The sequence below is a fragment of the Rhineura floridana genome, chromosome 4 (genome assembly GCF_030035675.1).
Source record: "Rhineura floridana isolate rRhiFlo1 chromosome 4, rRhiFlo1.hap2, whole genome shotgun sequence".
Taxonomy (NCBI): Eukaryota; Metazoa; Chordata; class Lepidosauria; order Squamata; family Rhineuridae; genus Rhineura; species Rhineura floridana.
In genome coordinates this window covers 138076609-138088650 of record NC_084483.1, presented here as the reverse complement: position 1 = coordinate 138088650, position 12042 = coordinate 138076609, and the positions used below count along the sequence as shown (strand labels likewise).

General features: G+C 42.6%; 1 protein-coding gene across 1 annotated transcript in view; it reads right to left on the bottom strand.

The window, feature by feature from the left end:
* RYR2 (ryanodine receptor 2) overlaps window positions 1–12042 on the bottom strand; it is a 725812-nt gene that overhangs the window by 341764 nt on the left and 372006 nt on the right. Inside the window, exon 33 of the mRNA XM_061624580.1 lies at window positions 9031–9191. Within this exon, the coding sequence (XP_061480564.1) occupies window positions 9031–9191 (161 nt within the window). The remainder of the gene's footprint in view (window positions 1–9030; window positions 9192–12042) is intronic.

Below are 12042 nucleotides of genomic sequence, written 5' to 3'. Positions count from 1 at the left end.
AAGTGCCAGGTGGGGATTCCTGTGTGGGTGGAGTTGGCGAGCGCGAAGGGTCGCTTCCCAATGGTTCAGGTGGGGAGCTCGCAGTCAAGGTTGGACCTGCCTCGATGGGGGTACTGGCCGAGGAAGTCTGCAGGCTGGCAGAGTCCTCCCCTCCTTCAATGCCCCCAGGGACCTCGTCCTCACCTGACTCCTCTCCCTAATCTAACTCCCCTTGCATCTGGGGTGCAACACATGATAAGATGGTGCCAATCACATTGAGATGGTGTCAGTCATATGCCATGAGAGACCACCCTTCTTCAGATATCATCGCTTAATTGCCAGGCTGTCAACCTCAGCCAGACCAGGTCTGGATGGTTCACCGGCTCCTGGAACATTCAGCCAAGCCAAGCTAGGATGCTGAAGAGGGCCTTGAAACAGCATGGTTAGATGCACTGGAAGATAACATGGTGGAATAACTGCCAAGGTACTTATTTCCAACAAACATAACTGACTTGGCCAGAATGGAGTAGTAACATCACTATAGTGTGTTCCTACCAGAGCTTGGAAAAGTTACTTTTTTGAACTACAACTCCCATCAGCCCCAGCCAGCATGGCCACTGGATTGGGCTGATGGGAGTTGTAGTTCAAAAAAGTAACTTTTCCAAGCTCTGGCCTACCGTATATTTCCAGCACCCATGACAGCAGAGCTATTGGTGGAAAGGTAAACAGGAGAAGTTACGTTGAGTACTGAGCAGAGATTCATACCTGCCTAGAGAGTGTTAGGCTACAATAACTGTGTAAGAACTAACCCTTTGCAATCAAGCTAGACCTCACATCACTAACCAGGAACATGGAAACCGACATATACTAGAGTACCTTGCTAAGAACCCACTAGCACTGGAAACAGTCAAGTTGAAAGAATAAGAATGCTTATGAAAGAGTAAGTTTGCCTTCAGAAGCCCATCTGAGTTTCCTGTGGAGTTTCTGCTAGAGAAGAAAGACATTTCACTTCCATGGAATTCACAAAGGTGAGGGGGTTCCCTTGCTTGATCTCCTTTGCTATTGTCTTGAAGCTTCCATGTAGTTACGCGGCAGTGATGGCTAGCAACTTGGATGACTTGAAAGGAGGATTAGACAAATTCATGGAGGGTAAGGCTATCAGTTGGAGGTCGCTGATTCATAGCGTCGCCATAAATCATAGTCGACTTGAAGGCACATAACAACAAAGGCTATCAGTGACTACTAGCCATGATGGTTATGCTCTGACTACATAGATGGAGGCAGTGTACTTTTGAATACTGATACTGGAAAATGCTACTAGCCATGATGGTTATGCTCTGACTCCATAGTTGGAGGCAGTGTGCTTCCAAACCCTGATACTGGAAACCGCAGGAGAGGAGTGTGCTGTTGTACGTAGATCCTGCTTGCGGGCTTCCCCTGGTCATGTGACTGGACACTGTGGTAACAGGATACTGGACTAGAGGGGCCACTGGCCTGATCCAGCAGGGTCTTCTTATGTTCCTGTGTTCTTATGTACATACGTATACAATGAGGAAAAGGAAATGAATACCCAAGAACATTTTCTGTCTAAGTTCTTGTAGAACAACCAGAATGTTAGGATACAGAATCTACTCAGCATACTGTGATCAGAGGTGAACATCACCAATGGACACCAGAGAACGGACACCAAATCCTCTGAATGCTTCATAAGCAGCCAGACAGGGAAGCTGGGCCAGCTAGATGAAACTTTGCAAATCTCCAGGCAATCATAGAATATTGCATACTATGAGAACCTGCAGAGTGCCAGTAATTTTACACTGAAACTGCTGTTTAACTGAACAAAATGGAATCATAGAAGGCCTGGAAGGCTTCTTTCCACTTAGGTAGGGAATATAGAAAAAAGCATCTACATGTCTTTCGATTATATTGACAAAGACCTCAAAATCATCCAGGGCTGTCTGTCAAAGAAGAAATAAAGTCAAATCAGTCCACATTAAAAGCGCTTGTTTCTATTATTACTGATCTGCCTAAGCATGGGTAAAGGAGCGGAGTACGTGTGTAAGCCAAGTTGCACACATTGTACAGAGAAGTAAAGCCCTACAAAAAGCTAATTTGTTTTAACATTTTAAAACTGAATTTTAAACTTTGTAAGCCCACCAGGGACCTGCTGGTGAAAGAGCCACATTCCAGGAGTTTCTTTAGCTAATAAACTAAAATGCTGATAAAAAGAACAGCAACTACGCCATTGGAAAAGATAAGGCTGAAGCCTCATGAAACAAAAGGTCAAACTCATCTTAATTTATTTAATCTTATTTATTGTTTACCCAGCAGGGTAACTATGAGATCATCCTCTGGGGACCCCTCAAACTCCTCAAGAATTCATAAGGAAAATCTAATTATTTACTCATTCAGTTCTTAAGGACTGCAACTGTTCAGAAGAGCAAACTTGGGCTTTCTGCTGCTACTATTGTTAATACTTCCAAATAAAAATATTGCAGGGCCCAGCCCTAGAAATAACCTATGCATTCTCATGAAGCTCATGAGGCAATTAATGTGAATTTATTTCACTGAGGCCCTCTAAAAGAGCCATCAGGTTCTTCTGCTGTTGCCCGTGGAAACCTCCTGCTGGCTGTTCAGGCCTGGGGGGGGGGGGTGTCAGAGAGTCAGATCTATTGAACCTAATATTCTAGTGCCTTCAGAAAAAAAAGGCAGGAAAAATCCTCAGCTGAAGGCTATGCCATATCTCTGCCCAAAGGGCTGATATCCCTGTGTGTTCTGAAGGGGAAAATCCCAATCCTCTGCACAGTTACTAGGGTGGAGGGAGACTGGTGCAGTTAACCTTTAGTGTGGCAAAATTTGAGGGAATCTTGTTAAAACCTCTCAACACAGTAGCAATACTCTGGGAGCCCAAACAACCCCAATCTGACAGTAGGCTACACAGCTCACTAGCCTCACTCCTTAATCTTGATCCCAGGACAAGGTGATATATTGAGCCCTGTAGTAGGGTCTTACACACCACTCCTGTGTGACTGATGCAGTGTTCCCAAAATCACTGAGTACCATGTTTGTATTCAGATAAGGAACACAGTATGGGGAATGAGTGATGGCCATCAAGGCAGACTGTATCACAAAACAGTCATTAACGTGACTTCCGGGAAGGGTGACTTCGCTTGTGCCTGCTTTTGGGACGGGCTCCCGCCTCAAAAGAAGCTTATTCAGATATAAATCAGTCAGAACATTTTTTTTTTTTGACTGATGAAATTTCTCCCGGGCAGGGAGAAACGTAGAGATCAACCTCAAAGCCTGTTTTTGTTGGGAGGACTGGATTTCATTAATTTATGAGATAAGGTCCAGCCAACAATGCCGGACGGACTTCCGAACAAGCTCTATCTGCTTAAGCGATACGTTTATCTTTTCTTCAAAGAGAGAACGGATTAACAGGCAAGCACCCTTCTTTCTATTATTTTTTTTACTTGGTTTAAATTGTTGCAGCAAAAGGAGATTTGTCAGATTGATCGGCTTTGGACAACTTCTGGGTGAGATATAGCTCTTCTCTGTTATTCACGAAATTAACAGCTTATCTCTGTTTCTGTCGCAAAAAGCTGTCCTGGAAGTGCATTCTAAAGATAATAAACAGAAGAGGGATTTCTATTCCTGATTTCTATTCTGAGGAATATTATATTGTCTGGGACTATTCTCTTTTTGGTCTATTTTATTTTGACGAATCTGCTTCTTCACGACGCCACTAACTGTTTTGATGCTGGGAACTAAATTTGTTTTGCATTCTTGCACAAGAGAGATAAGGCAGGTTGCTCTGTTTATACTGTGATGTCATCAAGCCTGGAATATTAATCCAATTGTTGCTGAAATAAGAAGTGGTTCTTCTTTATTTTTGTTTTGCTTTGTTTTCGTGGTTTTAAAAATGGCAATCAAGAAAGTGGCTGAGAATCTGGAAGTAATTATGTTTCAGAAAATAATGGATGAGATTGAGATAACGAAACAAACCCTGCGACAGGGTAGTAAGGAGCTGAAAATTGAACTGAGCAAAATGACGCAGGAGCTTAAAGAAATAGGGGACCCTGTGAGAGAGGAGAATGAGATCAGAGATGAGAAAAGAAAAAATAAAGGGAAGATACAAGCCCTGGAGATTGGAACAAATGTGGAATTGGAAAAAGATCTGGAGTTTATGGATTTTAGAAATAAAATCTACTGTTTGGAATTTAACGTTATCTCTGAAGAAATTAATGAAGATATTAGAGATAAAGTTATCAATGGCTTGGATAATCTTCTGGACTGGAATGATGTGATGGAGCTTGATATAGAGAAAATCTATGGAATTAACTGCAGCCATGTGACAATGGAAAAACTCTTAAGAGATGAGCCAGTGCATTTTGTAAAAAAGAAGAATACAGATATGACTTTACAACAGTATTTCAGCAACTTATTCAGAATGGATGGCAAGAAAATATTTGGGATAGAGGAAATTCCCATCAGACTCTTATCATATGACTATGGCTACAACAGCAAGATTATTATGGAATACTGATAATGGAAGATTGGACACTGAAATTACTGGACTTAACAGGACTATTGAAGATGGAACTAATAGGGATAATGGAATAATGGCTATTGAAATTATTGGACCTAACAGATTCTGATGAGATGGATTAATCGAAATGTTTATTTGGACTATGGTTATGACAATAAGATTATTATAATTATTAACGAGATGGATTAATTGACATGTTTATTTGGAGAAAAATTGATAGATATATTTCTTAAAGAATTGAAACCTCTCTTTGACTTTTTGTGGAAAGAATAAAGTAATGTTTATGAGATTTGATGATTAATTAAGATAACTACTGGAGGAAAGTGATTTTATTAATATGATTTAAGAGACAGGATTGTTATATATTGTAGACCTATAACTGATTTGATATGTGACAAATGGGAAGTCAACATTTTATTTTATTTTATTTTATTGTTTAATCATTTTTGTTTTGTTTTGTTTTTTGTCTTTGAATGTTTTATGATTTTGTTTTCTATGTTTTATGAAAATTTGAATAAAAATTATTGTAAAAAAAAAAAAAACAGTCATTAACGTATCCCACTAACTGCTCTGCAAAGGCTTATCCCACTGTGACCTGGTCAGCCTTTGCAGGAGAGGAAGAACAGAAATATTCCTCTCCAAGATGCGTATCAGGAATAGCCACCACCCCTGTGCAGTAGAAGGGGTGGGATTCACACCTGGGGCACTGAGATCCAGGACCGCCATGGCCTTACGAAACAAGTATAGGCAATGTCATACCTGAAAAACAGTCTGTTAGAACCATTTTTGTTTGTTCCTTCCTACTTCTGGAACCATCACTCCAAAACACATTAGACTTCAATTGATCTAATGATATACTGAGCCAAAATTAGACTCCAACTGATCTAATGCTATACTGAGCCAAAAGGTTGCCCTGATAATATAAGGACAGACTGCCCAGAATGGGACATAATGGAAACATTACCCACATTACAATAGACTGGAGTAAGAGCCTTCTGCACTTTAAGAGGCTGACTCCTGCCACTGATTATCAATAGGAGAGACTGGGCACGCACTGCAAGCTGAGAAAGTAGAAAAATTGGCCCATACTGCTGTTGTGTAGAGTCCTCATCTTCTGACAATGCCTCCACTGCACGCCTTTCAGACTGCTTAAGGCAGGAGACAGACAGCAGCTGCAGTTGTGCTGTGCATCTGATCAGGGCTTCCCCCATATATCTGTTTTTTCTCTGAGCCCAAAGGAGAATCAAATAGCTCAATAACCACGTGCTTCCCCAGTTGGTCATCACCAGAACAAAGGCTAAGTGGCACACCCCCTGGCATTTGAAGAGCAAGGGAGGGTCTTAGGCTGCCTCCTTCTTTTTTGGCGCAACACTGGGATTCAAAAAGTGCTCTGGTGTGCCAATGTAAAAAAAAAAACCCTAGGAGCCTTAGTAGATTAGATTTAGGCTTTGCCTCCTGAGACTTGCTGTACGCCTTATGCTGTGCACTCTCAGTAGAGTGAGCATGAGAGGCAGCTTTGCCATATTTCCTCTTTTTAAGTGCCTTTTGTGCTGATGTGTGGAAATTGAAGCAGGGGGATGTGCCACGGAAGACACTGAATCCACAAGGGTTATGTCACTGGCATCATTTAGTATGACTGTGCCACTGTTCTGGTCCTGTGCATCAGCAGCAAGAGATACAGACACCATGACAGCACAGCTCAACTCATGCGCACAGGTGGGGGCATGGAGGAAGCGTATAATATTGGCTGGAGGAAGTTATTTCAAAAGGCCACTAAGTTGGTGTCCAATGAACACTAATTCCATCCCACAGCATAGCTCAACTCACATGCAAGGGTGGAGGATGCGGAGGATGAGTATTTCAAACGGCAGTAAGTTGATATCAAATGGACACTAATTCTGTCCAACAGTACAACTCAACTCATGCGCAGGGGCGCTTGCGGAGGAAGCGTATTTCAAAAGACCACTGTTGGTATCCAAAGGACACTAATTCGGTCCCACAGTTAACTTTTCCTGCAGCAGATCAGGAAGGATTGAGAAAAAAGATAAGCAGAATTTTTTTAAAAAATTAATTAAATTAGAAAGAAATAATATGTGGGAGGGACACATTGGGAGACTATGAACACATGAAAGACAAGTTTGAACCTTGTGATGGTTTTTGTTTTATTTTGTTTGTTACCAAGAACACATGTTAAAAAATAGGTTGACAATTAGGACCTCACAGATAGTGAGGTAAACAAATAACAGAGAACCAAACAGAGAACCAAACAATAACTGGAAACGGGGTGAGCGCGTTAAAGCATGAAAAAGGTGGGAGGAGCGAAAAATGGCTAGAAAAATGATGGTGCCCATCGTGCTGCCACTCAGAGGAACAAGCACGGAAGTTAGAAACACGCCATTGTGCCGCTGCTCCACAGAGTAAGGCAGGCAACCTGAGGGGAACGGGGAAGAAAGGAGTACTCAGAAGGAAAACCAGAACTAAAGAACAAGCCCCCCAAAACTCTGGAAAAGTGAGAAGGTTTGGGTTTTTTATTTTAACTTCATATAATGAAGGGAAAAGGCATGAAATGAAGAGAGATGACTCCCTCGAGGGAGGATGACACAGTAGAAGAAGGTATTGGATTCAGATTAAAAGGAAGAGTTACAAAGCTTAGAAAAAACAAAGCTACTTAGGAGCTAGAGAAGAAACGATCCGTCTAGATGCAGGAGGCAGGAATGGTCTGGGTTCTCGCTACTTCCTCAAAAGGTGTTACTACTTCCTCAAAAAACATACAATTCCTGCCTGCTGACGCTAGGTGGTGATGTTATCCCATCTGATGGGCTGTTCTCCAAGGAGTATGGAGAATGCCATTATGTACAGGCAGCTCCTGTGCACACACTTGAAAGATTACACAGTGGTCAATGGATGCAATTTCTATTTTTATTTAACAGAATTTGTATGCTGTTTAATTGTAAAAGGCTCTAAGCAATTTACATAAAATAATTTTTTTTACTGGTTTTGCATTTATACTGTAATGCCACTGATATATGGCTGCTTATAAATGCTGTAAATACAGACAATTGAAATCAATACGTTCTAATTGTGCACTTACATCCCACTTAGATAAATGGGAATTCACACAAAGCTCACTTTTTTGGTATTGCATCCAATGCCCTAGTTCAGATAATTATTCTATTATTGATAAACCACATTTTATGTAGCTAGGAAGTAGTGTTGAGGCCAAGCACTCCTCCCTCACACTCTTACTCTTGTGTGCCACTTTGGCACGTCATTACTTACTAGTATTACACTGGAATTCCCTGTTACATTGAAAGTGGGGAATTCTGGCTTAATGTCAGTCAGTAAGTCAGCATAATAAGCCAAGATATGACATTAAGCCAGAGTTCCTGCTCAACTTGCTACAGCCGCATAAGCCAGCCCCTTCCTTGTCTACAGTCTTGGGACTATGCAGCTTGCCCACGGCTGCACAGGTGGCAGGGCACGTAACCCGAGCCACTCACTGTGGGGGTGATCTTTAGCTGGCCCTTTACACCCAGGAGACAGGAGCGGGGCTTTGAACTCACAGACTCTGGACTCCCAGCCAGGATCTCCTCCCCACTGTGCTATACCAGCTTCATAGTAATTACCAACTAGCAAAATTCCCATCATTATTACAGGTGACATAGGCAAGTAGAGCAAACGTATGTATACTAGAATAGACAAAGGGAAAGGGAGCAGTGATTCTCTGTGTACTCTGTGCACAGATGCATACTATACTCTCCCAGAGGGATTATTATGACTGGGGAGCAGGGTCTGTGCTCCTGTCTGCATAGACCCACACAGGGCTCCATTTCTTGGTTATGCTAGAGCGTGCTGACATTTAGATACTTATTTTTATATACATTTTCATTGCATATACAGAGAAAAGATTCTGAACTTTATGTTGAAAAGTCTACTAAGGGTATTTATTATTTATTTACTTATTTATTCCATTTATACCCCACCTTTCTTTTCATCATAGAAACCCAAGACGGCTTACATATGGTTCCCAGGCAGTCTCCCATCCAGGCACTGACCAGAACTGACCCTGCTTAGCTTCAGCAGGGTGCTGGCCTCATGTACCTTCAGACCATAGCCTGGGACTATGGCTCTGGGTGTTCGGGTATTGTCAAGCATACTTGTGCTGATCCCCACCCCCAAAAAAGGTTTCTTGGGGTAAAACAATGACCCCACCTCATCACTGGCAAAGTCACTGGGGTCAAAATAGGATAGCGTGATCCCCCCCAACTCAGAAAGATTTAAAAATACAGCAACATAAATGTTCACATCTTCTTCATGATGGCAACATAATTCAATTTTTAAAAAACTTGGTATTTGGCAGGTGACTGGTATAATATCCAACCAGACAAACATAAATAAAAGCATTACTAATAAACAGAGCACTCTTAGGCTTATAATATATTCGCTATGATGCAAACATTTGGGTTTCACAAGTTTCTAATCTAAAGAGAAACAAAACCAACCTCTCATGAACTTTTCCTTTTTCATCTCCAAGGGTTACTGTAACAGTACGGACTCTGTCCAAATCAAAGCTTGTATCATATTGATGGAAGTCAGATGTAATCCAGCCCACCCATACATTAGCAGGTTCTTGTCCAGGAAAGATACGCACAGAATAATAATACTGTCAAGAAATTAAGAATGACCCATCATATTAATCTTTTAATTTGACCAACAATGATCTTCTTGCACAAACATCTATAGATGGTTTCTAATTAGGAATCTGACAAAACTGTTCTTGTGTTTTCAGTTTCATTTTTCCTCCAGACCCTTGATTCAGTGCAAATTTTGAAACATTCATTAACTTTATAAATTGGTTGAATTGTGCAGTATAAATTGAATTTATAGTATAAATTAATTCCTCATGCTGTATGTTGTGTTACTTATAGCACTGGCCAATGTGCTTCAGCTTCCAAAACGTGAAAACATCACAATGCCATGCACCATTAAATAATTTCAATGTATTTGCTATGTGATAGCAGATTGGCTTAAATATCCATATTGTGTTATTTATAGAAGCCACTGACGATAATGATGATGAAGGCATTTTAGAAGCTACTGGTGACTATGGTGGTGGAAGCACCTGCGCAAGACTGGGTAATAAACTGCTTTGAAATAAACATTGATACTTTGGTAAGCTAAACGGCATACTTGACAAAAACTCTTTCTATGTCTATATTAGTAAGTGAATGTAAGGAGTAGAGAACGGACCATTGGTCTCACCTGAAGGGTGGTTTTCCCAGGTATCATCCCATCACGTGGTTATAGCACCATCTAGCATCCGAAGGCAAGAATGTACTGAAGTCAAGACCTGGGGGCATCCATGCCCCTCCCACTCCAGTTCATTTGTGAAGAGGCCGAAGTGAGATATCTGAAAAAGTACCAAGGGCCAACAGGCCTACCAGCAAGGAAAACAGAGACACTGCCTCAAATAACGCCGAACCACATTCATTCCTAATAGAACCAGAAAGGTCTTGACTCAGTCACACAATGTACTCAGTAAAAGTTTAACAGAAATAATTTGAGAGGTGGTACAAAACACCCGGGCATCCTCCAACACGAGGGCTGTGATGGCATGATACCTGGGAAAACCACCCTTCAGGTGAGACCAATGGTCCATTTTCCACAGGTAGCATGCCATCATGTGGGATGTACCAAAGCAGCCCCAAGAGGAAGGGACCACCCACTTCTTACACATGAGAAAGGACCTGTTGCAAAACACGCCTCCCAAAAGAGGCATTGGCAGAAGCGTAGCAGTCTATCTTGTAATTCTTGAAAAAGGAATCTGGAATAGACTATACAGCCACTCTGCAAATATCTGCAAGAGGTGCATTGGATGCTGCAACCTAATTGAGTGCACCGTTATCTTATTAGGCACTGGAAGCTTAAGCGACTCGTATGACAGTGTAAGGCAGGCAGGCATGCAACCAACAAAACAAGGTGGAGTTAGAAACCTTTTTTTCCCCAGTGACTGTGGTGAAAGGATGCAAACAGTGAATCCGTTAATCTTATGTCCTAGGTTCGAGACAGGGAGGACTTGAGGGAGCCCCGAACATCGAAAGAGTGCCCAGTGGATGGATGGGCTTAGGACAGAACAAGGGAAGACCAATGTCCTGATTGCAGCAGAAAACTGAATTGGTTCTGGGATGAAAGGTCGGATCTGGATGCAGCATAACTGAGTCCTTATGGGCGATGCAGAGATGACGTGTCAAGGACAAAGCTCCCAACTCTGAAACTCTTCTCGCTGCGGTGACCACCACCAGAAACAGGACCTTGGAGGGCAACAGTCAAAACGTTACTGACCTAAGAGGCTCCAAGGGAGGTCGCTGCAGGGCTTGCAGGACCTTTGATAAGCTCCAGGAAGGAAAATGGTGACACACTGCCGAGGGAAGGACGGCAGGTACCTAGGAAGAACCTACGATCATCGGATGCAAGCACATTTAAGCACTCGAAGGGTAATCAAACTAAGCCTGGAGATGCAAGGTGTTAGCTGTCACTCCCCTCTTCAGACCTCTATGAAGACACTGAAATACATGTTTTACCATGGCTCATGAAGGTGGAAGAGCCCTGGAAGCATACCCGTCACAGAAGGCGGACCATGCAGTCTGGTAGATGCGATTTGTTGATAGCCATCTAGATGCCAGCACAGTATCAGTACCCTTCTGTGATAGGCCTGTGCAGATCAGCTGTGTCCACTCCAACACCAAGCCATCAGGCTCAACCAGTCGGGATCCAGGTGCCAGATTGGATCATGCAAATGAAGATCTGATGTCATTGGATCTGATCTCACTGGCAGCCACCGAGGATCTGCTATTAATAGGACAAGCCAATCTGAGAATCACAGTCAACATGGCCAGTACATAAGGTCCTATAGCGACGAAAACTCCACAGTGCTCTGCCCAGGAGGGAATCAAATAGGAGACCGTCCAGTCAGGGGTTCCCAAGGGCCTCTACGGACTCCGCCCTTGTGTCTAGGTACCAGGAGAAGTACCAGGGAAGCCAAGAGTTGTGACTCAAATGAGCAGGTCCACTGTCAAGCTGTCAAAACTAGCAGAAGGAGATGAAACACTTCTGGATGTAGTTTCCAGTCCCCTGGGATCACTTGTTGTCTGCTCAACCAATCTGCAGTGACCTTCCAAGTCCCACTGAAGTAATCTCTCCTCGAGGACAGCAGGTGACTCTCGGTCCAATATAATGACAGCATGATAGCGTGGTCTCCACCCAAGGGGAAAGAGCTCCAATGCCCCCTTTCTAACTTTATGTAGTTTCACACAGGAGTTGTCGTGATTGAAAGATGCCGGGGTCAGGTGGACTGCTCTCAGCTCCAGATACACAAGATAAACATTGAAGTAAGCCTCACTAAAACTCAATGCTTGATAACTGTAATAAAAAATGTTAAACTGTTATAGTCAGTCAGGGAAGTACTGATGACGGGCAGGACTCAAGTGGGCAATCCCCACCTACCAGGAGAACTG